The 27032-nt window shown below is 51.1% G+C and overlaps 1 protein-coding gene and 1 long non-coding RNA gene across 3 annotated transcripts in view; one reads left to right on the forward strand and one right to left on the reverse strand.

Moving 5' to 3' along the window:
- Positions 1 to 3571: 3571 nt before the first annotated feature.
- On the reverse strand, positions 3572 to 16190 carry LOC141418159 (uncharacterized). The gene is made up of 3 exons (XR_012442867.1): positions 16086 to 16190; positions 9254 to 9353; positions 3572 to 4843 (listed from the first exon to the last, which is right to left on the reverse strand). It is a non-coding gene; the product is annotated as an uncharacterized lncRNA (long non-coding RNA).
- Neurl1b (neuralized E3 ubiquitin protein ligase 1B) overlaps positions 15705 to 27032 on the forward strand; it is a 32723-nt gene continuing 21395 nt past the window's right edge. Inside the window, exons 1-2 of one of the 2 annotated variants that reach the window (XM_020176932.2) lie at positions 15705 to 15884; positions 16125 to 16308. In XM_020176932.2, the coding sequence (XP_020032521.2) occupies positions 16125 to 16308 (184 nt within the window). In that variant the 5' untranslated portion in view covers positions 15705 to 15884. The remainder of the gene's footprint in view (positions 15885 to 16124; positions 16309 to 27032) is intronic. The other variant, XM_074058592.1, reaches the window with a different exon arrangement.

Here is a 27032-nt window from a genome sequence, read left to right on the forward strand (position 1 = left end):
GCAAGAAGCTGCTATCACTGCCCCTTCCAGACGGGCAGGTGAGAGGGAAAGGCCCTCCAAAAGCCACGTTGGAGAGGCGGGCGGGACAGGCAGGTCAGTGGGACAGCGGGCGGTGCGCCCACCCGGCTGCTGAGACATTGAAGGGGAAAGACACCATCTTTTTGGAGGGCGGGTTGGCATTGTTCACCGAAAGCCTCAGGGTTGTGTCTATGAGGCGACACAACCAACTCACTATGGAAATTGATTCCAAGGAAAGTGAACACAGTTCCTGATGCTGATGAGGGCTTGGTACTGCACTCGCAAGGACCAGGTCCTCAATGACATGTTGGAAGTCTGCCCTGGTTGGGATAGTTACACTGTGGACATTGGCAATCTTGCAAATCAGGGCTTCTCCCAGCTTCGCCTCCAATCCCCTGAGGGTTGCCAGCTTAACACCAGGTGATCACGGGGATGATGTGCAACTGATAACAGTGGAAATGTCTAAGGATTGGAAATTGGTTCCATCAAGGTAGGAGCAGCCGTCCATCAGCACATCATGTAGCCATTGCAAATCAGACCCAGGCAGGGCATTTGGGGTTGACTGGAATGGCATTCCTGAGGGAGGCCACCGGAAGAGATCACCTACAGTCGTGGGCGTGTTTTACTATCAAAGTACACGCATGTCCTCATGTGTGCATGTGTGCACACTTGGGTAAACATGGAGCCGCTCGTGGGGTACAGATGGAGGGGCGGGGAGGGGCGGGGAGGGACGGAAACTCTGCCTCCTGTCCTCCCTAGGTTCCTGTTACTCTTATTTGTACCTCCTGCCTCACCAGCTCCAGCAGAGAAGTCCAGAGGTGTGTTCTCAAATGTGAGCCAGGGCTGGCTCTGACACTGTGGAGGAGTTTGAAATGTTTGTTGATGGATTGATTGATCATCTTGAGGTTTTATATTCTTTGTGCTTTTCTGGGGTTTCTGTGAGTAAGTAACATCGAATTTCATGAAAATAGCCACCTGATTCACATGCCATGCCCTTTTTTGAAAAGGGAAAGGCAGTGTTACAAAAGAGCTAAGAGGCACAAGTGAAAATTCTCCACCTCACTAGTGATCGGAGAAGTGGACTTGAAAACCACAGTCAGAGGTCACCTCATACCTGTTAAATGTTTCTCATCAAAGAGAGGAGAAATAACAAGTGCTGGCAAGGTCAATGGTGGGAATGTAAATTAGTACAGCCACTGTGGAAAACAGTATGAAGACTCCACAGAAAATTTAAAATAAGCCAGAGGCGATGACTCACGCCTGCAACTCCAGTTACTCAAGAGGCAGAGATCAGGAGGATCTCAATTTAAGTCCAACCCAGGCAAAAAGTTAGCGAGACCCCATCTCAACCAACAGCTGGATGTGGTGGTACCCACTTGTGGTCCCAGCTACAGAGGAGGGATAGGCAGGAGGATTCAGGTCTGAGGCTGGACCTGGGAAAAAACACAGGACTCTAGTTAAAAAATAACTAAAGCAAAAAAGGCATGTTTCAACTGGTAGTGAGCCTGCCTAACAAGCATGAAGCCCTGAGTTCAAACTCCTGTATTGCAAAAAAGAAAATAAATCAAACTACAATTGCCATATATACAAAGGATATGAACTTAACATTTTTAGGAGATGTCTGCACTCCCATTTTTATTCAGTACGACTCAGAACAGCCAAGATATGGAAGTCCCCACGGATGGGTGAGTGGATGAAGAAAATATGACTCCTACACACCGTGGAATACTATTGAGCATTAAAAAGGAAGACCCGTCATGAATGGCCCCAAAGCACAGAGAGATAAATGCCACTGATCTCACTTATCTGTGAAATCTAAGAAAGCCAAATTTACAGAAGCAGAGATGTGCCTGGGGGGCTGGCGGTGCGTATAGAGCTGTGGGTCAAAGGACACAGAATCTCAGGTAGACAGGAGGAAGAAGTTTAACATACTTTGCATAACAATTAACACAGTTATTAACACATACCCTCCACTTCAAACTAGCTGAGATTTAAAATGTTCACCACAAAAAGGATAAAGACGAGAGACTCTGCATATGTCAGTGATGGATGTACATATCAAAACCTGTTGTACACCGTAAATATATGCAATCTTATCAATTAAAAATTTAAAAACAAACACCCCGCCCCAAAAAAAAACCCTAGCAATGAAGAATTCGTGTGCAAGAATCTCCAGCAATGGGTCCAGTAGCAGAAGGAAAGATGAGTGGGGGCTGGGGGTGCTTAGCACGAGGCCCCCCAAAAGCTGAGTGAACTTGAAGACATAGAAGCAGAAATTACCAAAGATAAAACACAAAGGCAATTCTGTTTCTTCAGTGCTCAGGATGGAACTCGGGGCTCACAGGGCCTAGGCAGATGCTGTACCACTGAGCTGCACCCTAGCCACAAAGACAATTTTTAAAAGTCAATAGATCGTCTCTGAGCCTGGTATACCTCAAGCATCTCAGCCCGTGTGTAACTGGAAGTCGTACACAGAAAAGGTAACTGGAGAAATAATGCCCAAACTTTCCAAAGCCACGGGGAGAAACATGGCTGGCATTATCTGTGTGCCACATACCCATCTAAGTGCTTTTTCTTATAAAGATCTGTAACTCTTGATTTGTCCCCATTTTAAAATGAAGAATCACTAATGAGTGGCTGTGCCAGGACAGGAGCCCAGAAACTTCACACCTTGGCTCTGCCATTTGTGAATGTTATCACCACCAGCAAACAGAGTTCATCCATTATTTTTCATGGCTGCATAATATTGCATTGCTGGGGTTTATTTAACAAATTGCCTGAGATTAAAATGTGGCTTCTAGTTTCTCCTGGAAGAATTTAAAAGCTGCTGCCTGATTCCTCCCTCAATTTCTAAATGTGGAGCCACCAGGTCAAAAATAGACACATTTTGAGGGCTTTTACAGTGTATTGCTACATTGTCTAACAAAAGCTTTACAGCCCCTCAGTCTACAGTGCCCCAGCACTTACGTCCTGTGCTGTTTTGGGAAGTGACTTGATCTCTCTGAGCCTCAGTGTCCTCATCAGTAACAGGAGAATGCCATTCCCTGTCTCTCAGGTCTATACTGAGGATCAACGGTGCCAAGCCATTGTGTGATGCATTGTGCAGCACAGGGGTCCTCTCTTTCTATGGTGTCACTGAAATAGCGGCAAGCGGTCTGAGCTTCCCATAGAGCTGAGCTGTGCTGAGGCGTGGGAGGAACACAGCATGAAGGCCAGCCCCCCATGTCCCCTACAGAGAGCTGGGGGCTGTTTGGAGCCTTTCCTTTCTGGTCTGCCCACTGACCCAGTGCCGTGCAAAACAACCCTCGCTGTGCTCTCTTCTATTATTATTAACTGTAGAAAATAATGAGACTCATTGTGACATTTTCACACTTGCACACTTTGTACTTGGATCATATTGACACCCCATAACCCTCTCTTGTTCCCTCCCTCCTCCTGCTGGTCCTCCCACCCCCCACAAATATCCCCCTTCTGCTTTCATGACTTTTTAAAAAAAAATCTAGACTCCACACATGAGATAAAACATGTGATATTTATTTTTCTGAGTCTGGCTTATTCCACTTAGCATAATGATCTCCATTTCCACCCATTTTCCTATAAAGTACTTGATTTAGTTCTTCTTTATGCCTGAATAGTTCTCCATTGTGCCTTTGTACCACATTTTCTTCATCCCGTAATCTGTTGACGGGCACCCAGGCTGATTTCCATAGCTTGGCTCTTGTGAGTAGTACTGCTATGAACATGGGTGCGCAGGTGTCTCTATCATACACAGACTAACATTCCTTTGGATAGATGCCCAGGAGCAGTATAACAGGATCATATGGCAGTTCCATTTTTTATTTAGTGTTTTCATGGTGGTACTGGGGTTTGAACTCAGGACCTTGTGCTTGCTAGGCAAGCACTCTACCATTTGAGCCACAACCTCAGCCCTTTGTGCTTGGTTTTCCCAACAGGATCTCATGCTTTTGCCCAGGCTGGCCTCAAACCATCACCTTAAAGACTAGGTGACAATGGGGGAGGGGCACCAACATTCTTACCACAGCAAACGGTTATGGCGATCACTGCAGGACCCACGGACTACAGGGACACAGTAGTAAGATAACTCAGGGACAAATGCACTCTTGTGCCAGGAGAGAAATGGAGGGTCTGGAGTGAAGAGAAGGGAAAGGGAGGAGAGTAAGTCGCCCTCCGCTGAGGCTGGAGGGAGCCGGCCAGGTGGGGGGTTCCAGGCAGAGGGGACATGGTGGAAGAGCAGGTGCTGGAAGGGGAAAGGCCCCCAGACAGAGCCAAAGCAGATACAAAGTGAACAGAAGCCTGGCCGTGCTCAGTGGCAGCAGGAAGGGACTAGGATGTGACCACAAGGTAATGGGGACTACCTAGCTGTCTAAGAAGCATGACGCAGTCAGATCTGTAAGAGACCAGGTGCTCTGGGAAGAAAGTTGTTTCCTGTGAGAACTTCCTGTGCTTCTGAGTTTGAGGTTCTGCCTTCATCAGTCCAGCTGGGAAGCCAGAAGGCACTGGGGCAGCAACCACACAGTGCAACCTCAAGGAAAATCATCCTCCTTCTCAGATATCCCTCTGCACCATCTGCACCTCCTTTTCATTGGGACTAATAGCAATGTCAGCTCCTCTTGCTCTTTCTGCCAGCATCCTGATGAAGTCCCCGTCCCAGGCCACTTCCCCACATTGCAAGTGTGGCTATATCTGCACCTCCATTGGGATCGCCCAAAAAACCTGAGAGGCACGCTGGAAACAGAGGTGCAAACTGTCTGGAGTCACTGGATGGAGGGATGTCCCAGGAGACAGGCTCTTTCAGCCTGGCTGTCTGTTGTGAGGATCATGAAGGAAGTAAACATGCATCAGTTAGCAGTTGGCCCCTTCTGACTTCTGCTGGGCTGTCAGCTCCTTTAGGCCTAGAGCATCCTTAATGTCCCACAGGGACACTCTGGATGCTTGGGGGGTCCTCTGGCAGCAGCCTCCCCGCTAGGACACATGCCTCTGCTCTCTGCCTCCCATCCATTTGCAGCATGCTCAGAATCCACCCGTGACTCCCCATTACCCTCAGTGTAGTAGCCACATTTCCCCGGGTTCACACCAGCCAGCTCCTGCTCGCTCTCTGGACTCATGTTTGGGGTAAGTGATGTTTGAGAAGCAGCAAGAGGTTGTCAAAATGACAGTTCAAGAGCAAAGCCTGGCCCTTTGGCTTGGGGTTTTTTTTCTTTCTCTCTTTCTTTCTTTTTTTGTGGGACTGAAGTTTGAACTCAGGGCTTCAGCACTTGCAAAGCAGGTATTCTACCACTTGAACCACACTTCCAGTCCATTTTATTCTTGTTATTTGGATGGAGGCGTTGGAGTCTCTCAAACTATTTGGTTTCCCTGGTGGTCTAGTGGTTAGGATTCGGCACTCTATCTTAAACTATTTGCTGGGGCTGGCCTCAAACCATGATCCTCCTGATTTCAGCCTCCCAAGTAGCTAGGATTACAGGAGTGAGCCACAGGCACCCAGCTTGGTTTTTCTATAAACCATCAATAGACCACCTGCTACATGCCAGGGGCTTCCACATAAGCACTGCCCACCCCTGCTCCTCCAGCAGCCACTGGCCACAGACCATCCAGCATTGAGCCACCCCCTTGCATAGGGGTGTTGCAACTTTACCTGCACCCCACACTGTCACACAGGTCACCAGGGAGGGCTAGGACATGGCAGCAGTGTATGGGGGGGTCTCCTTCTGCCACAAGTAGAACTCCAAGGGATAGGGCCACAGGAGGGCTGGAATTTGACTCAAGTGGAAAGAAAAGGCTGCGTGTTCAGGAAGATTGTACATCTGCTCACAGACGTTAAGGACAGGTCTACTAAGGAGGACAACTTTCCCATCCTCCAACCAGAAAGGCTCTGACCTGACAGACTCCCTTCCCTTGGGGCCATCCGACCTGAGGCGCTATAACTTAAAACAGGGCTGCGCAATCACAGGGTGAACAGAATGCAGACTCCGGGCCCCCTCAGAGTTCTAAGGGCAGGTCCCATTGACGTCTGACCTGAAAGGAGGACCCTCGTGTGAGTCCATCTGTGTCACCGCTGACAGAGATGAGGGAACGAGACTCAGGCACCACCCTAGATGATCTTAGGAATCCCAACCCTGGCCATGAACAAACAAGAGTCCAGGGAGAGCCGTGGGGAGCAGGAGTCTGGCTGAGGAGGCAGGCAAGCCTGTAGGTCACCGGGACTAGGGTGGGTGGCCTGGAAGGGCACTGCAGGCAGAAACAGCAGCCTGCAGAAAGGCTGGGAGCTGTGCTGAGCAGGGTGGAAGGCCTCCAGCATCTTCATCCTTCATCCATAAGATGGGGATGACTGCACCTGTCATCCATTCTCCAGGGCATGGGGCCAGAGTATATGTCACAGTGAACAGCACTGCAGGCTTAACTTGGCCAGGTAGCAGCGCCCACCTCCCATGGCCACGCATTTGCAGGGGGAGCTGAGGGGAGAAAACACCTTGTGGGGCACGGGGCACAGTAGGGCACTGTGAGCTGCCTTCCCTAGAGCTGGCAACAAATCCCTCTCCTCTTCAACCCCAAGCTTTCGTGGTGACAGTGAGGCCCTGTACATCCGACTGTACAACAAGCTCGGTGAACTGCTGGACAGAGCCCCTGACCCTTGACACAGTCGTCTTTGTGCCACCCTCCATGGACTCCAAAGGTACATCCTTGCCACACAGCACCCCTGCACTAGTTAATTAGCAACTGTGACTCAGCCTTTCCCTGCCCACCCCTAACACTGAGGCACAGTGTGAGCTCAGCACTGGATTCCTGCCTTGACCCACCCTGGACTCATGGGGGCAGAGAGGATCTTTATGTACATGCTATGTGACATTGGGCAAGTCATTTAACCTCTCTGAACCCCAGTTTTGTCATCTCTATAATAGGAAAAATGGACATCTTTGCTGAGCGCTGCTTGGAGGAATCATCTTTGGTTTAATAACCAAAGATGTTACTGCATGTAACATAGGCTCACATTGGTGGACAGGATGGATAAGATGCCTGCCCTCAGATGCTGGCCTTCAAGTGCAAAGGAAGGGGATAAATGAGTAATCCTGTCAATATAGTATCCGAAAGACTGAAGAAAACTGATGGACAGAGGGCTGAAGTGGTTGTGCCTGTGGAACAGGAAGGCTAAGTCTACCCAACTAGGATGGTCAGGGTTCAGGGCCATTCAGAGAAGGTGACACTTTAGCTGAGATCTTAGCAATAAAATGAAGTCCCTTTGAGATCTGGTGGGGGGAACACTCGATGCAGGGGGACAGGAGGTACAAAGGTCCTGAGGATGAAAAACTCAGCTCAGGCCAGTATGGTGGGAGGTGGGTGGAGAGGTCCTCAGAAACCACATCAGGGAAGACCTGTGGACAGGTGAGAAAGTGGGCTTTAACCACTGAGTAAGAGGTCACCACTGGAGAGAGTCACCAAGGGCCCTGGTGAGCAGAGTGGATTCAAGAAGCCCGCCCTGGCAGTTTCTTGCTATGATTGCTATCTCTCCCTGTAGGATCAGGAGAACCCCAGCTCCTCATGCAGAACCCCAAAATTGAGCACCCAAACCCAACACACCTTTGGAGATTACACATCTCTCCCCATTATTCTGCCACCCCAAACAGTGACTCACTAGAGACAGTCAACAGCCAATATACACGGGTTAAAATTATGCACACCACACATGTGCTATTAAAAATCCAGAGAGGTCTGGTGGGGTGGATCAAGTGGTAGAGTGCCTTAGTTCGAACCCCAGTACATCCAAAAAATAAAGCTGTTTAAAAATCCAGGGAACATATATTTCTAGCATGGGGGAGGGGGTGACAGAATTAAGCTGCTTTAGTTAAGGAAGTTATTAGGCTGGTGTGAACGAATGTTTACCAGAGTTTTCACTCCTGGTGGGGAGAAATAGGTACATGCAGCTTGGATACTAAAAATAGGGGCATCCTTAGCCTGCTTCATGTGATGGGTCCCAAATTATCACCTGCCCTTCCCACCCCCACCTCGGCTGAGCAGCGGGGCAGGAGCGCAGAGCTCCCGCCTGGTGAAGCTTTGCTGGGGAGAGTCCGAGACCACAGGGTCTGACCTTGGGGCTTAGCAGCTGCTCCATCAATTGTCACGCTCAGTGTACGGCAATAGCCAGGTCTAATGGAGGCAGGCCAGGATCTTTGGAGTCTGAATTCCTGGCTTGACTCTGGCTCCTTTGTAACTTTATGCTAAGATACTGCGTCTGAGGGCTGCTTTGGCTGCAAGTGTGGCTGCACAGAGCTGAGTGAGTCAGTGAGCAGATCCGCTCATCCCTGGGTCAAGTCAGGACTGGGGCCTTCAGAGTCTGCCAGAATGGAGCCAAAAATGAGAGTGAGGACCCTTTTCGGAAAGTCCCTTCTGGGCCCATTTTACAGATGGCCTGGAGGCCTGGGAGGCCAGGTTAGAGGCTCATGGGGTCTAGCCCTTGAGCTAGACCTCTTGCCAGCCAGCAGCCTCCCCTTGTTATAGCCACTGCCCTGCGTTCATTCAGCCTCCCTGGCAATCATTCATTCAGCCACTGAAACTCAGCAACTATTCTCCAACCATTTTATCATCCTAGGTCAAGTTCCCCACGGGGATTTCTGTGGCCAGGGAGATGAGACCAGAGAGGATTTTGGCCCTCAACTGGGCCAGGCAGGGACCTGCTGTCTTACAGTGACACAGAGTAGCTTGCTTGGTCTGAGGAGCCCAACCAGCAGTCCAACTCAGGAGAGGCCAGGCCCCTGGACAGGCAGGAGCCTGGAGGGAGGCCTCCCTGGGGCCTTCTGCTGAGGGAGGAGGCTATAGTCAGTCCCACTCGAGAGACTGCCAGGCAGCTCTTTTTGGCTGGGGACACAACAGGGTCAAGAAGTTTAGGCTTAGAAAAAACCGGCTGAAATAGCTCAGCTTGGTCCTTCAGCTCGTAGGTGACCTTGAGCCAGTTTCTTGGCCTTTCTGGGCTGCCCTATCCGTAGGTGTCACCTGTGTCATCTGCAAATGCACCTCCCAACACTTGCTCTTGTGTTCTCCTCTGCCTGTCACGCCCTTCCACAGACGTTCACCTGGCTTCCTTCCTGTCTCCCTCACCAGCCTGTCTCAGAGAGGCCCTGCCTGACCCCCTCCTGCATCCCCTGCTGACTTGTTTGCCCCCCTCCACCTGTCACCCTAATATGATGTTATATACATACACATGCACACATAGGTTTCTCACCTGTTACCCATTAGCAGGGCTCTTTCTTAGGACAGGACTTCAGTTCCTCTGAGCAGGGGAAGGCACTTTCCTTCTCGTGGGACACACACACCCCCTTCAACTGTGGAGGAGGAATGAAAGAAGAGCATCACGTTGTGGGGATCTGTGCCATTCCTAGCCCAGTTTAGCAGGTGAGGAAATGAGGCTCAGAGAGGTAAAGAATTTGTCCAATGTCACACAACAGTACCAGGGCTGGGGCACACACCTACTTTGCCAACTCTGAACCTCTGGCTATTTTCTCTTGGGGAGAATTTGACAAAACATACCAAACTAGAGTACACCACCAAGCGGCTACAATGGAGGTTATTGAGGGTACAATTTAACCTTGATCTTTCTACTAGGATAACACTATTTGATTTTATTTAAAAATATATAACTACTGTCCTTTATAGTGACAATTTTCTGAAGTGTGATGCATAGAGTGGCTGCAGCTACAGTGTGACATCTCTGCATCCGTCTCTATACCCCAGCTAGGTGGCCAGTGGGCTGCGACCTCCTCTCTGAGCCCCGTCTGTCAAGGACCAGGCCTGTGTTGCTGTTACTCCAGCATCAGTGGGGTGGGTGGTGGCAGATGGGAAGCATGGGGCCTTGTCAATGCAGCTGCTACAGTAGGGGCCTGCTTTGTTGGGTCTTTTTCAGGAGCTGTGGCCACACACAATGGGGGACCAGGGACACCCCCTTTCTTTGCTTTCTGTGTCCACACCTGCTGGGCCACCCATTCCTCCAAGGGTTCACAGCCTCTGATCTTGTGGGCCCTGCCTCCCTCCCTAAGCTTCCTGCCCCCACCCTTCCTGGGGCCATCCGGTGAGTCTTTAGAGCTCCCTGGCAGACCAGATGTACACTTCTTCCTCGCCCCCATCCTTTGCATTCAGCTGGGTTGCCAGCACTTACCCTGCTCCGGGGCCCTTCCTGACATCTATTTCACCTGCCAGAGTCTTTTGGGATCACACAACTCCTGAAGGAATTTTGAAACTACTCAGAGCACACAAATATCTGTAGTTGGATCTAAATGCTTTCGGCATACACGTAAAGCTGTGTGAAGCGTGTGATTTCCAGTGGGACTATACCCAACGTGTCCTTTACAGAAAACCTCATCAGAACTCCAGAGGGAGCAAACAATAGGATTTGATCTTTCCTCACTTGAATGAGCTAATGTTATTTTGGTGTCAACTTTCTCTTCTGAGTCTTTTGGGATCTAAAATGGACCAGTCTGCAGGCTCCTGAACAGAAGCTTCCGTGCTTTCCTTGTTTCTTGGGATATTGTCTTGCTTTGTTGTGTAAGTCCAGAACACCTGACTCTTCCAAAATGCTTTCCCCCTATCTTATTCTTTCAAACTTTTCATTGTGAAATTTAACACACAAAGAGAAGCCATCACACATGGCCAAGCTCAACTGAAAAGTAGAATACACAGCTCAATAGTTTCTGGAAAAGCAGACATTGGGGTAAAGAAAGGGACATTTCTATTTCCCCCAAAGCCCCCTTGGGCCCTAATTGATCCCCACCCTTCCCTCTTAGGAAGATGTGGTCACCAGCCTGAAATTATCAGGCATTTCCTGGTTGGCTTTCGGCATGCCTGTTGGTGAGGGTCACATGCGTGGAGTCGGGGAGTGGGCACTCTTCATACCTGGCTTCTTTCACTACACAGGACACTTGTGGGTCATCCCAGTCATTGCATGTAGCCGTATTTTGTTCTTCCTCATGATTGCATAATATTCCAGTGTGTGAGTATCTCCCAATTTACTGATCCATTCCACCGTTGGAACACTTGCCCTATCCTCAGTTTGTGGCATTTTGAATAAGACTGTTATGAGCATTTGTCAACAGGTCTCCAGGTTCATAGAAGTAGCCATTTTTATTGGGAAGGGGAATTGCTGGATCGTGTAAATATATTTAACTGTAATGATCCTGCTAAGAGTTTCCCAAAGTGGTTACACCACTTCCTTCCATCAGCAGTGTTTAAGAGTGTCTGTTGTTCCACATCTTTGTCAACTCTTGGAATTGTCAAAATTTAACATTTTAACCGATCTGGTTAGGGAACCATTGTTACTTCCTGTGACAATGATTCACATCCTTTCTTGGATTTATCAACCATTGGAACATTCCTGTTGAGAAGTGCCTGGGTTTCATCCATTTTTTTACATCGAGTGGTTAATCATTTCATACTGATTTGTAGTTGTGCTTATTTTGTAAAAAGTTAAGCTCTTTGTTGGTTATATATTTGTGAAATACCACACCCTACTCTATAATTTGCCTTTTCACTCTCCTGTTGATGTTTTTTGACAAATATAATTTTAAATTTTAATGTAAGTAAGTTGATCAATCCCTTTTTTTATGGTCAGCACGTTCTTGACATGCCAAAGAATTGTTCTCCTGCTCTAGGGGCATGAAGTCATTCTCTGTGTCACTTACCTTTTGCCTTTAATGTTGAGATCTAAACTCCCTCTGAAACCATTGCTGCGAGTGGTTCAAAATACACACCAAGCTTGTTTGCCATGTGTATCTCCAACTTGCTCAGCACTCATCACAGAAAAGATGCCTTTCCCTCCGACATCCCGCACTGCCACACTGGTCACAAAACATGTCTATTTATGTCTGGCTTCTCTCTCCCACCCCTCTGGCCTACTTGTGTGTCTTATTTACCATAGCCTTAAAATAGGCATTGACATTCAGTAAAGCAAATCCTTCCACTTCATTTTTGTTATTTTTTAAATGACTCTCTTCATCCTTTTGTTTTTACATAAATGTTTTAGAACACTAGAATCTGTTTTCCACCTCTCTCTCACACACACACAAACACCTGTTAGAAATTTCATGAGGGTTATATTCACTGTATCTATAAGTCACTCTGCAGAGTTAACTTCTTTAAAATGCTGAGTAATCCAATCCATTTTTCTTTATTTTTAGCCTTTTTGAATTTCTCTTAATAATGCTTTACAGTTTTCTGAGTTGTGTATTTTCAAGTGAATCAATTAAAAAAAAACTATTGAGTGATAATCCAGGCAGTATTTGGATCCAGCAAAATCATAAAGATGACAGTCACCAGCAACATTCTGAAAATGTCTCTTTGTGTTCCTGCTGTCCTGGTATCAAAGGAACTTCAAGCTGACCCTGTCTGCCTCTTCCTCTCGTGCCCACTCCCCTACCCATGGAGAGGCAAGGCAGAGCTTGGGCCTAGCAAATGTGCACTGAATCGAACACTTTGTGTCGCAGCCTTGCCCCATAGTGCTCAGCTCTCTGCTGGAACGCTGGGAACACTCCATGCCCACAGGCTAGGGCAGGGCAGGCAGTATTTCAACTGATCACATAAAACTGTGTTTTCAAAAGTAGTTTATTGAGTTCTCTCCCAATAGAAAAGTCTTCTAGTGCTCCTACTGAATATTTACAAGTGGGCAACAGGTAGAAAAAAAGACATCCTGTTACTGGCTTCGGTTTCCAGCATTTCCTATGCATCAGGCACCTGCTGATTGCCTGGTGCAGCCCCTCCTCCAACTGCCCTATGGAATATGGAGTCTTGTCTACCCTCTTAGCTACTGTGGTCTGCAGGGGCTCCTTGGATCTTTGCACAGGCAGGTGTGCTTCCAGAGACAGGCAATACAGGAAGCCCACAGCACCCCGCCCAGAATCATATGGCTTCTGTTTCACATCTCCTGTGCCAGGGGTCTCCCTCTTTCCCAAAGCCAGCAGCTCTACCTTTGCGGACCACCTTGGTCTTCCTTCTCCCAGAGCCAAAGTGGCCACTGGAATGCTCTAGTTGGCAGCATTCCCTGATCCTCCCCTCCTCCAACTTTGTTCTGAAGACTGTATTTCTGTCCACACATCAAAGTTGTTTATTTTCCGTGCATGTGTCACTCTTGATTATACCACAGTCTAGAAGAGCTACTATCAACTCATGCCTTCACAGTTCATTTCTTCCTCTTCCTTCTTCTCTTCCTGTCTTCTCCCAGCTCAGAGAAATGCATCTCTGTAGACAATTTATTCAAATGAGTACTGAGCCAAGGTCAGCCCTATGTGGGCACTGGGAGTGGGCACTGGGGAGTCCCAGATAAATGTCACCTGCATCCTGAGCATCCAGTCTGGCACAAGGGAGGACAGAAACAGAACAGCTACAGCACCTGCCTTAAGGTCCTGAGGTACAGGACCAAGTGCAGGGAGACCTCAGATGAGGGGTCAATTACTGTATATTCCCAAATACAAGGCAATCCAGATAAAGGTAAAATGCAGCCCTCATTCTCCCCAGGAGAAGATACACAATAAAGTTGAGTAATATAAACTTTAAGCAGTGAAGATTAAAAAGCAGATGTCTACTAATAATATTTAAACTATTCCCTTAGTGAGACATCCATATTTAAAATTGTTTTATATAAAACACTTTTAGGGGGGATGAGTTGAAGTCAAGGCCTTACACTTCCTAGGTAGGCAAGCTTACCACTCAAGCCACTCTGCCAGCCCTTTCTTGTAATGTTTTGTTTTTTTTTTCCAAGATAGGGTCTTATAAACTATTTTCCCAGGGTCTTATAATCCTGATCCTCCTGATCTCTGCCTCATGAGGAACTAAGATTACAGGCATGAGCCATGGAGGCCCAGTTTAAAATACTAATTTGGAAAGATTGCTTTTGTCCCACCTTATAACTTCAAGAAGTTGTTTGATCCCAATTCTTCAGCTTAACAATAGAGTCACCATCATAGGAGTGGGAGCAGTGTTTTCCAGAGCTGGTTTAGCTTCACAGGGATCTCATCCACTGGACACAGGGTCTCCACAGGTACCCCTGAATCACATCAGGTCAGTTGGCTGTAGGTGAGCATTTGTGACCTGCACAACAGGGCTGCCTACTGGGGTACTCTGAAACTGACCTTTAAAGGTCCAGAATGCAACAGCCTCCCATTCTCATGGTCACAAAGCCCCTTTGCTCTGAATTGCTTTAGCTGAGTAAATTCCCCTAACTCCTTTTATAACAATGTAGTCCTCTGTATGCATCTCAAGTTTGCATGCACTAAAGGCGTGCTGAGCTAATGTACTCAACCACAACTTTGGGGTTAAAAATTAAATAACTGAGAGGGCACTTATAATGCAAGAGATATCAAATACAAGGCACCTCATTCTCCGACAGGGGATTGGCAGGGTTTCCTGGAAGTGAAGGCTCTGAGCTGACCTTGAAGAATAAGAATCCTCTGGGATGGGTCAAGTTCAACAAGCAGGTGGCAGGAGATGGCAGGTTATTCAAGTAGCTCCAGGCCAGTCTTTCCCCTTCCCAGCTGGGAGATAGATTTTGACACCTCTCTTTGACTCTCTGAGCCTCAGTTTCTCTATCTGCAAAGTGCAAATAATAAGCCCTATTTCATGAGTTTTAAAGTAAGAAAGTCAGGGGGAAAAAAACTGTTTTGGAAGCTGATGTTCCTGGCCAAGTCATTGCATCTCCTGAGTCTCAGTGTTTCAGTCTGTGAAATGGAGCCCAGGGAGGCTCCATGGACTAGTAGGCTTCACTTCTGAGTGTGGCCCAGAGCCTCCCCACCCCTTCCAGACAGGAGAGGTGCTCAGAAAAGACCTGTGGGATGTCCATTACCCACTCCACCAGAAACACTCTCCACTCTTCCTTGCTTCAGATTCTTCACTCTTCCTTATCCATCAGACCAGATTACATAACACCCACTCCCTAAAGCCTCCAAACAATGTGACACTGTCACTCCCAATCTTGTTTTATTTTCATCCTGGCTTTGATCACTATAGTATGTGATCTTAATTGCTCGTGTTTCTGTCTCCACCACTAGCATGTCCCTTCCATGCGTGGGGACCTTGTCTGTATCTTCCCGACCCACCACAGCACCTGCTCAGTAAGGATTTTAATGAACAAGCGACTCAGTGAATTTATGCATATGGACTTCCCTGCTCCCGAACTTTAAACATGGCCTAAGTCTTACTCCCAGGCTGGGATCTCGGGAATAGTGAGGTCTCCACCTCTATCCTGGTTACCCTGGTTGGACTACCTTCAAGCCCTTTACAGTCCCCAACGACCTTCTGCCTGAGTGCACGTCCCCGCTCCCACCCCCATCACACTTTCAGCACTTGGCATACAGTCCCCTGCGCTAGGGTTGGCCCCAATGGCCCTGCGCCGTGGAGAGGCCTTGGTACACCGTGGGCTTCTCTCTCGTGTTGGAATGAATGAGGGAAAGGGCCAACACACCACGAACCTGGCACCCGAAGCACCCGGCTGCCCCGCGCGCCTTCCGGGCCCGGGCGCGGGAGAGGCTAGGGCGGGAGGCTCCGCCGAGCCTCTCCCGCCGCCCGGTGCAAACTTTCAAAAGACGCGGCGGCGGCGGCCCCGCCCCTGCACGGTTGGCGGCGGTGGAGGCGGGGGCGGGGCCGGCGGGCCCGGGCCGGTGGCTCCGCCTCCTCCGCCCGCAGCCACCGCTGCCGCCGCTTCCCTCCCGCGCGCGCCCAGCTGCCGCCGCCGGCTCGCCGGTGCAGCGGCGATGCCCCGGAGCCCCATCCTGGCCACGGCCCCCGGCCCGCCGCGGAATTAGCCTCGGTGCGCGCCGCCGCTGACCTCGCTTCCGCCGCAGCGATGGGCAACACGGTGCACAGGACCTTGCCAGGTACGCCCGGAGCCCAGCCCGGGAGGCGGGCTCTCCTCTCCTCCGGGGATCCGCGGGTGACTCCCAGAGAGCCACCCCACGCCCGATGGAGCCCGCGACGAGGATCGGGCTGGAGTCTCCCTTGCCTCCCCGAGCCCCGCTCAGCGCGCGCCTGGCACTGGGCTTCGCGCTCCGGGAGGGCGGGTACCGCGTCCTGGTTACCTTGGGGACCCCCGTCCTCATTCTCCTTGCTTTAACCAGATGCGCCAAAGGGCCGCCAGGGCGATGCCGCTAGCCCCCTCGCCTTTGTTCCAGCCTGAGGGCGCTGATGAGCGAGCCTGGGGCGACCTGGGGGGTGACTGGAGCCGGGCTCGCCAGGGCTTCCGACGGTCAGGAGCCGCCCGGGTGCAGTGCCGAGTCGCCGCCAGTGTGCCCATCGCAGTTGGTAAGGAGGGAGGGTGTTCACAGGGGTCCCCCAGTTTGCAGCCCGCCAGCGCCCCGCCACTCATGCTGCCTTGTCTTGGCAGCATTCCCACGAGCACCCCGGCTGCGCCCCCCTCTGGTGTCCATTCGTCTGGGAGCTCTTTAGCCCCGTCGGAGTCGCTGCTGCGGAGCGCATCGCCCTCTAGTTAAAACCACCCTAGAATTCCGAGACCAGAAAGGGGATCCAGAGGGGGGAAATAGGGTGGAGCGGGGGAGGCACAGGAGGCCTTTACTGAGACATACCCGGTAATGGTGGGAACAGATCCGCACACCTGAAGGAGATAGGCATTGTAGTTTTACGTGGGGAAAAAAATGGAAGCGAAGAGGGAGAAATGACTCACCCAAGGTCACGCAGCCAGTAGTGGGAGAAACTGACGGGGCCGATCTGTCTGCTTGCCCTACCCCACTCCAGGTTTTGGAGGATTGTGGTTCAAGGTTAGGCCTTTATAGCATCCTTAGGGCAAAAGGTGTTGGCTGAGTGTGTGTGTGTACCTGTGATATGGTACAAAGGCTAGAGTCAGCTGTGGGTCAAATTTTGTGTGAGGTTTTAGGACAAGAACTAATCACCCCATCTCCATTCTAATACTCCCTGTAGCCCCCTTCAGCCATTATTTGCAAATCCTTTTTGCAGTGGCCTGTGCTGAGCCCCAGAATCCATAAAACAGCTTATAAGCAAGCCTCTGGGCAACTTTAAGGCAATTGTTCTGGAACCTTCCAATTCTCAGGGAGGTGGGGGTCACCAGCTGGCCAGCCGCAGAGGTGGCATTGGAACCTGGGTCTGCTCACTGGCTGCTGGCCTCTGTTTCCTATGCACAGGACTAGCAGGGGTGGGGTAGGGTGGGATGGGGAGACCCACTCATCCACCCCATCAGGAGGAATCTGGGATGGAAGCCCGCCATTTTCTAGCAACAAAAGACCTTGGCCAGAGGCACCTCGGCACAACCCCTTACTCATTTGCTTAATTAAGAAATGTTTGCGTTATTCTAGTAAAGAAGCTATTCTGCCACCTGTGGGCCAGCCTTGGAGTGAGTGAAGGGACAGACACCAGCCAGGCAGCTGCCTGTGGCTGCATTCCTCTAGGCCCTTGACTGGGGGCGGGGCTCCCTAGGCTGGGAGTGGGTTCCAGGCTGGTTACCCCTAGCTAGCTATGGCTAAGTTGGGAGATTTCTGCTCTCCTGTGGGGCTGGAAGCTGTGCATTGGGTATGAGAAGGGGAGCAGAACTGGAATCCTTAAGTCACATCAGATAGCAAGTGCCAAAAATACAGGCTGGTCTAGCTGTTACTAGTTTCTTGCACACACTGTGCTGTTTTTCGCGCCTCTGTGCTCAGCAGGGGATGCCCCTCGCACCTGGGATATCCATCTTTCAATATCCAGCTCAGTGGTCACGTTTCCAGAAAGCCACTCTGCCCACCTATGGCCCCTTGCTTTGCTCTGCTGCCTGGATGCCTGCTGAGATCCTTCACGTGTTCACCCAACCACATGGCATTGCTGTCTCCATCTCCACGGCTCTCCTTGGGTTCCCTGAGGACAAAACCCATGTCTTGATCAGCTGGTACCCTGGGTTGCCCATTCCAGAGATTGGTGCCTGGCAGGAGTTCAAAGCCTGATGGTAGAGCTCAAATGTTGCCTGATTCTCCGCTGAAAGAACACTTGGCTCAGTCTTGCCCTGAAGAATCTTGTGCTTTCGTTCTCAGGAAGGGACACATGCGTGGGGTTCGTTCTACAGGACTTGAAATAGAGCACTGGCATTTGCTGAGCACCTGGATTCCATGCCAGACTCCCCGCATATGTGGCTTCATTTACACGCCAAGCACGCTTCTCCTTAAGGCTCCCGACTTGATGCTCCCTCTGCACATGGCTCCCCCACCCAGCCTCTATCCTTCAGGTCTGTGCTCCCATGTGGGGGGCCTGCCATTGCCCCTGTCCCTTTCTCTCCCCACTCCCTGCTTTGTGTTTCTGATTAGTGCACCGCCATGGGACCTGCTGTCTGTGTGGCCAGCTGTTTATTGTCTGTCTCCCTAGGTAGAGTTTTGTCTGTTTTGTTCACTGCTGTTTGTTGAGTACCTGGAACAGGGGCTGATGCATAAGGATGTTCAGTAAATTGATGGTGAGCCAGTGAATTTAGTTCTCCCAATATCCCCACGGGGTAGGGATAATTGTCCCCATTTTCTGGATGACAAATCAAGGCTCTGAGAGTTGAAATGACTTGTCCCAGCCCATACAACTCACCAGTTGGCAGGGCCAGGATTGAAATCCAGGTTTGTTTAGTTCCAAAGTCCTATATTCTTCCTCTGACAGGCAGTATTCTCCTGCCCATGTTGCAAATGACATTTATTGGGTGTCCCACCTTGCACAGAATGTGTTACAGTATATAATAAGGAAGTGCCAAAGAGAGAGAAGTGCCCTAGTGGTTGATGGTGGGGAAGGCCCCTAGCAGTTGTTGCAAAACACAGCAGCATATCAGACCAATGCCCTTGTCACAGGAGTGTATGGGGGGGTCAGCAGGGGACCTCTCATTTGCTAAACTCCTCTCTTTCCCATTGTAATTTAATCCTGCAAAGTAAGGCACCTTTCTGTTTTTCAGCTATAGAAGCACAGAGAGGTTAAGACACTTGACCCTATTCACACAGGCAGCAGCAAAGCTGACTGAGATCTGTCTGGTTCCTAATACCACCTGCTCCTTTTACCCTTTACTTGGGTTTTGTAAGGGGAAAATAAATGTGTAGACACGTAGAATGGGGAAGGGCAGCATTTCAGCTGCACCAGCACATTCTAGTCCTTTCCCTGCTGCCTCTGGGGCTCACTTGCAGTGCTGGTTGGAGAATTCAAATTCGAGCAGAAAATTAAGTTTAATTATTAAGTTGGTCCACACTTGATCAAGCCAATGGTTTCTCAATATTGGCTCAATGACCAGGCACCCTAGAGCTGTGGGTGAGGATAAGGTGCTGACTGCTCTGTGCCAAACCAGACCTACATTGTCTATTTTCAATCTTAGAACAACTCTTTAGAGGGGCCATGCTTGTCCCCACTTTACAGGGCAGCAAATGAAGACTCAAAGAAGTTAAAGACAGAGATACTCAAAGTATGGGGAGGGAGAGCCAGTCATCCTCATCTGGATAGAAGGGGTGCCTTTGCACCTGCCCTGACACCCCCTTCAGAGTCATTGGACTGTGCCCTGGACAAGGGCCCTGGGGCTGCCTGGCTACCTTCTGAGCTGTGGGTGGTGAGGTCCCAGGGCCAGCAACCACTAGTTCCTGAGCTTCCTCAGTCCTTGCAAAGACAGTGGCCTTGGCCACTGTGCAGACTTGGCAATGGCAACACAAAGGGCCAGTGAGTGGCACTCTTCTTTCTCTTCATGCCTCTCTTCCTCCTTCACCTGGCCCCAGTTTAACGTTAAGCCACACTCTCTTTGCCCTATGGTGCCCCATCTGCCTCCCTCACCCAGGTCATGAAGAATCACATTTATAGCTAAGCTGAGCCTCTCAAAGTGACAGTGGCTCCTCCATCTGCCCTACCAACATGGCCTGGGTGGCTAAGGCCCCTGGGTGATGACCTTCAAGGATGCTGAGGGCTGTGGCTGAGCCATCAGTGGGAGCTGGGAGATGGAATGGGTGTGTCCAATGTGCAGGAAGGTAGAGAAGTGGCCTGGGGCAGGTCTGAACCAGGAGAAGCTGGAGTGCCTTCTGTTTTCACTGCATTTGGTTGCCACCTCTGCTCCCTTCCCCCCACACCCTTCCTGTGGTAGAAAGCAGGAGAGGCCTCCTGGAAGAGGCAACCTCTGAAGGGAAGGCTAGCTAAGTGCCTACCCCATCTGAATGTCATCTCCTGTGGCATTTAGGTTTCCTAAGTCACCCATGGCCACCAACACCTGTTGGGTAGCAGGCATGGGGGTGTGGGCCTAAATGTGCTAGGCAGCCAGCTTGCCTGCAGTGAAAGGACAATAGTCTCTCTCAGAGAATGGACAACCATCTGGGTGCATTGCTGGGAAGTACAGCCCTGCTACCCTGTCCCAGGGGGAGAGGTGGGCACCCAGTGCTCCCCACAAGCCTGGGTCACCGGAGTGGCCTGTCTCCTGTGGGTCAGGATCTGCTTTAACAACTCTTTAAGGACAAAGAATAGATGGAGGGATTGGAATGTGCTCAGGTAACACGAGGGCTCTGCTTCCTGCCTTGCTTCAGGATGTGATGCCTGTGTTGTGTGTCACAGTTGAGCTGCTTCTTCCAGTAGACGCTGCCTGAGTGAATGTGCTGAGTGCAGGTCCACCCGGCCACTGCCAGGAGTGCTGGTACCCAGGCCTTGTAGTCAGGCTTCTAGGGTTCAAATCTCAGCTAGGCCATTTCCCCAGGGTGCGACCTCCCTGTGGTCCCTGTTTTCTTAGCATGACACTGGGAAGCGAGGGGCGGTTCCCTCAAGGTTGGCAGGGGTGAACACTGAGTAGACTGGAGCTGGGAGTGTGTTCCCTATGTGGATCCATCTGTTACTGGTGCCACTAGGGAAAGGCAGGCCCAGTCCTGCCCTAGGGTCCCTGTAGAGACTGACTGATAGGTGCCCCGGTGACCAATGACCAAGCCTCGAGCCCAGAGGCTGGATTGGGAGGCTCCCTTTCATGCTTACTGACAGCAGTTCCAAGGAGTACTTAGATCCCTTTGAACACCTGATCTGTGATGAGAAGACTGTGCTCATTGTCTGCAGTGTGCAATCCTCACATGTAGACCAGACTTCAAGGCCAAAATCTTCACTGGGCCAGGGACCGCAGCCAGTGCTTAGGCAGAGACCATCAAGGACACAGCAATGACAGTAAGGGAAAGATGCAGGGAAGGCTTCCTGGAGGAGGCAGAAAGAAGAGATGTCAATTAAGAAAAGGGAAGGGGAAAGTCTGCTGGAGGCAAATGGCTCTAGGGTCAAAGGCCCCAGGAGAGAGAGCAGGACTCGGGCAGGGAGCTGCAGGGTTCTAGGGGTCCATGGAAATGGGGGTGGATGGGAGGTGGGGAGAGCTTTGCAGGTGGAACTAATGTGCCGTGTGTTTGAGGCAGGAGCACAGCTGGGCTCCCCAACCAGGGCTGTTTAATGTTCCCCACTGATTTTGAACCAAAGTGCCTTCTGTATTTAGTGTCGCTCTGAGGGCTTAAAATAGAAGCCCAGAGGCCAGCCATGTGGTTAGAATTAAAAGCAGAGTAGGATGGTGACCTGGCAGCATAGCTGGGTGGCCAGAGCCTCGGCGCACTGGCCCCACACCAAGTTCTTTATCTGTTTCATCCCTCCAGAGGTCATCTCCCCACGTCACAGACTAGGAGAGTGAGGCTGAGTGATCATGAAATCCGCCCTGGGTCAGGTTCCTGGAAGAGGCAGATCTCAGTGTGATCCCTCTAGAAACTGTCCCTTCACCTAGAGGGCTCAGGGGCTCCTCCTGATGATTGCTGCTACCCCTCATTCTCATCCTCTGCCCTCTAACAGTGAATCACCCTGTCCTCTGCAGCCCAAGCAAAGCCCTCCTCACCCCCAGCCCTATAGCTTCTGCAGCCAGAAAGGTGGGATGAGGCCTCTGAGAGGTCTTATCCCAGTCCTGGAGAGGAGGTTCCACACTCTTCCTCTTGGGGGACTGGTACTCAGGCCCTAGCAAGCCTGCCCACTTGTACCCCACAGCAGACATCACAGTGCACTTAAAGCTCCTGGCAGCCCCCCAATCCATGGGTTAGGGTACAGGCAAGGGTGCAAGCCTTTGTCATCCTGAGCCGTGGGCAGCAGGAGACAGCCTAAATTCACACTGTGTCATCATGGTCAGCTGACTGGGTACCTGCACAGGCTGGGTCCTGAGTCACGCCCCTTATTAGCCAGAGAAGCAACTTGACCTCTGTACCTTGGTTTCCTCTTCTGCAGAAAGGGATTAATGATGCTACCTCTTGGGCCTTCGTGCACCAAGCACAGAAAGTGTTCACACATGCTGCCTGCTAGGATTATGCATTCACTGGGCGCACAGCTCCTGTCCCATGCTGAGCCTGGGGTCAGGCACTCCAGACGGAGACAGACGCAAAAGAATAATAATAACCACTAACCGTATCACACGGCCTATCTGTGCCAGACAGTGTTCTAAGCAGGTACACACATGCAACCATCAGGGCAAGCCCTCTGAGACAGCTATTATTAGTCCCCCACAACTGCTGAGCCAACAGAGGCACAGAGGGGGAAAGGAACCTGCTCAAGGGCACACAGCTCAGGGGGTCCAGCACGACTCCTGCTACAGGAAAGGATTGTTCGTGAGGGCAGAGGCGTCAGGTGGGGGTTATTTCCCATTTGCACTGGAATCCTTCAGAAATCCTGGCAGATTGATTTTTAGTCGTTCCCCTAGTTCTTTGGTTGTGTGTGTCACATCCCACCTCTAGGTTTGGCAGGGTAGAATGCTGTCCATGTGGCCAGTGGGCTCGCTGTGGGGAATCCTACGTTTCTTGTGTGCAGGTCTCCAACCCCTTGCAGAGCAGCTCAGGGGAGAGCTGATGTCCTAAGGGCTTTCTGGACAATAAAGCAAGAACCATGCCACCCCTAGAGGAGCAAAGAGTCCCCAGCAACCTATCCTGGGGATGGATGGGGCCTGAGAGCTGCCAGCAGAATGGACAGAGAAGGGCAAGTGGGCTGAGTGCAGACATGGCCACTGTGTGGAGGAGGATTCCAGTTCAGTTTCTAGCTTTGGGAGCTGCCTGGAAGTGGAAAGTAGGGAGGGAGTGCCTATTGCCCAAGTGGCATTTACCCTAACTACCCCAAGGGAAGTCCCTGCAGCCTCCCTTGGTTCCTGGATGGACTGTTTGTTCAGGAGCCTTTTGACCCTGGGATCCCTGGGAAATGCTGACCAGAGCTCATTCATACAACTCTCCTTCATGGGGGCTTAGTCCCAGTGTATAGATCAGGATACTGAGGCACAGATGGTGAAGCCACCTGCCTCAGACCAGTCCCTTCTGCCCTCCTGACCTCCCAGGCTCAGCCTATTTCAGCTCCAGGGTCAGGGGTCTCTGAGCAGGGTTGGGAAGACCTTGGCTGGCAGCCCAGCACCACCATTCCTTCTCCTTTCACTCTTCGTCTCACTGGAGTCCCAAGGGCCCAAACCCTGTCTGCTGCCTTGCCTCGGGCAGGGGAAGGTTCCTTAATGAGTAAGCCATTTGGGGAAGTGGGGGGTCTTGGGCTGTAGGGCACTGGGCACAATGCCCACAGCTATGAAACAATGCATTTGTTTACACATCCTCATTACATACTACATATAACACAGTGATGTCCCTTGAGCACGTGGTTTCTTCCCTGCCCCGGGGATGATGGATTTATGAGATGGGTGCACACACACATCCCCAGTGTCTCCAAAGCCAGTCAGCCTGGTAACTTTCCATCCAGACCACAGATCCTCAGGCCTCCAAGGAGCTTCCTTCCCTCAAGGTCTGAGCCGGCCAAGGGCAGGAGATGACACCATGGAATTTCCTTGTGTCCAAGATATGGCATAGGACTTCCTCTCCACAGACAGGTCAGCCAGGGTGACCCAATTACACTGCTCTCACCACCTTCTCCCACCTCCCATTTGGATGATTGGGACACTGAGGACCACCACCTAGCACAGGGTCGACAGCAATTATAGATTGGGTCTTCAGCTGGAATCCCAAGAGAGGTAGTGGAAAGAGCATTGGTTTTGGAGGCAGACCTGAGTTCAAACCTCAATCCCACCATCTCTAAGCTGTGACCCTGGGCAAGTCAGTTACCCTCTCTGAGCCTCCATTTGGGGATATGGTAACAAATAAATAGGAGATTGTGGGAGAAGTAGGAGCCCAGCACAAGGTGGGAACCCCGTGAGTGACCTTCTTCCTCTGGGGTGAGGAATCCACACTTCCAAAATTGATGAAAATGAGAGGTAGGCAGTAGGACCAAAGTGTCCACTATGTTGCCAGCTCAAGTCTCAGTGACCAATCATGGATGTGGCTGCGGGCTGGATAGGAAGCAGTTCCATCAGGAAGCTGGGCAGGAAGGGTAGGGGAGAGGAGTTCAAATAGCCACGTCTGGTAGAGGCACTCCTCGGAGTCACTTCCTGGGGGCTTCAGAACCAAACGTGACAGGACAGGGCAGAACTTCAGCAGACCTACTAACTGCTGGAGGCTGCTCTGTCCCCTCCCTGCCTTTTATTCTTTGCCTGTGCAGCCTTAGCACCTTCGTCCAGAACTTGAGTCCACATGCAACTCCACCACTTTCTGGCTGTGTGGCCTTGGGTAGCTCTTCCAGTGTCTCTGAGCCCCCTTCATGGGCAGGGGCAGCCACAGTCGCCTGTCAGAGTGCACAGGCCTCGCTGGTTGGTGGTGAGTCACTCCCTTGGAAGTCAGTCTCCCATCATGCCTATCTTGCTCCCCCTCCAATTCTTTCCAGACCTCAGGGGCACCAAGCACTGGGGCTCCAGGCCCCAGTAATCACCTGCCCACTTACCTTTTTAGAGGCTTTACTTACTGTTTATCCCAAGTTCCAACAAGTCATGGCTTCACAGCTCCAAACAGGCTGATGGATGACATTCCATTATCCCTGCCCACCCAGCCAGAGTCTCCTTCCTGTACCCTTTTTGCCAAAAGGTGGCTCGGCTGCTTGTTCTCCTGTCCTGAGCTTTTCCTTGTAGATCAGCAGGTAAGAGAGGTGTGGAGCCAGCAACCATTCTGCCCAGTGTTGGGCTGGGGGTGGCAGGGGCCTGCTCTGGGGAGCTCCCTCTTCCCTGGTACTGCCTTGCATCCTGGAAAGTGGGAACAGTAGATGTGTGGTTCCTCAGAAGTCCCTGCCTCTGGGGCACTGCAGGTGCTCAACTGGGACAGAGCTTTGGAGCAGCCAGGCTCTGGGCACTTCCCAGGCTGGGGTGTGTCTGTCCTCAAGGCAGAGAGGCAGAAATGCAAGCCGATGCAGCCAGCTCATCAGTGAGCAGTTTCCAGGCCTACCTGGAGAAGCAGGCACTCAGGCCAGCTGTTGGAAGCGTTCAAAACCTGAGCTGCTTTTCTCACTCCTGTTCTGCTGGGTCATTTTAACAGGCAGGGAAAAAAGGAAGGCCTAGGATTTGTATCTGATTCTTCAAAGAAGCCCACCGGGCTTCCTTCCCAGATCAAACCCTTCAGCAACCTCCAGAGCCTTCATGAGAACTCTTAACTTCCTCTGCCTAGGCTTTAAGAACCTTTGTGATGCAGCCCCTGACCCCTCTGCACCCTCAGCACTCCCTCTGTCCTGCTGCCTTGAGCAGGCTCCCAACCTTTCCTGTGCAGTCTGTGTGTCCATCCCCACTGCCAGCTCTCAGCTCTGGAGCAAGGCCTGTGTGTAAGGTGTTGGCACACACACCCTACAACCCGCATGGGCCCTGGCACGAAGCACATGCTCTCTCTCCAGTTGTCAGATGAAGGAGGAAGTGATGTGCTGGGGAAGGAATGAAGGACATTTCTGCCACCCTGACAGCGTGGAGCCCTGAGCCTGAGAGCCTGGGAGCTGGCGCCTGGGAGGCTGGAGTTTCCTGGGCCCCTTTAGCAAAGGGTGGAGGGTTCCAGCCCGCTGGGGGAAAGTGGAGTGACCTCCCCATGGGGAACTCAGAGTCCACTCAACTGTGGCCCAGACCGAGTGGCTTTCCTCCCCTGCAGCACTGCTGACCTCCAGCCTCTGCAGCTGGGGATGGCTGGTGTTTGCAAAGCAAAGGGGAGGGAGTCCTGGTAGTTTCCAGTGGGGCGGCCCCTTCTGTCCAGGGTGCCAGGCCTGCAGACAAAGAACAAAGTCCCCGCAGCCAGTGGCTGTTCCCTGGGCGCCTGTCCCTGCACTGCCTTGGCAGAGGCGAGGGAGGACGGTCAGTCCTTTCTTTACCCACTTCAAACCTGCCAACGGAAAGATCCCCTGTTGCAAAGAACACCCAGGTCCGCCCTTCTCTGTGTGGCGGGAAACTTTGAAAGTTCTTCTCCTCAAAGGACACCCAACACACCTGATGTACACCCACACACATGACACACATACAGACATCACACACACAGAAAACACCCAACATACACCCACACACATGACACACAGATAGACATGATACCCATGTCTATCATTTGTTTTAAAGAAAGTCATAATGTGTACTAACTGTGCCACTACTTGGTGCCAGTACTATTTTAATATCATTTTATCACCCCTAAAACTGGAGGGAGAAATCCAAGTGAAAGGAGAAACTCACATAAAATTGTGGATATTCCAAAAGCATTCTGCTTTAATACAGAGGCACAAACACAATAAATATACCCCTCCACACACACAACACACCCACATGACACACAAACAAAACACACCCACACACACCCCATGCACACAAGACACACAACACATGAATGACAAACACACCACACACACAACCCATACATACACCCAACACACATGCATAACACATATGATGCACACCCCCCAACACACACACACACACACCATGTTGTTTCCTACCACACAGCACTGGTTAGCATTTGGGATTTGGGCAAATGTTGCTTGTACCCGAGCTTTCCCATTCACTGTCTGCAATTTCAGGGTGATGCGCTAAGGGTCCGGGAAGCCCCTGAACTTGACTGTTGGGCTGTGGGTATGGGGCGTGAATGTGTCTCTGTTCCTACCTGGGGGAAGGCAGGGGACAGCCTTCACTCTTAACAAGGTCCATGACTCCACCCTACCTTGACCCAGAGACT

The sequence above is a fragment of the Castor canadensis genome, chromosome 16 (genome assembly GCF_047511655.1).
Source record: "Castor canadensis chromosome 16, mCasCan1.hap1v2, whole genome shotgun sequence".
Classification (NCBI taxonomy): Eukaryota; Metazoa; Chordata; class Mammalia; order Rodentia; family Castoridae; genus Castor; species Castor canadensis.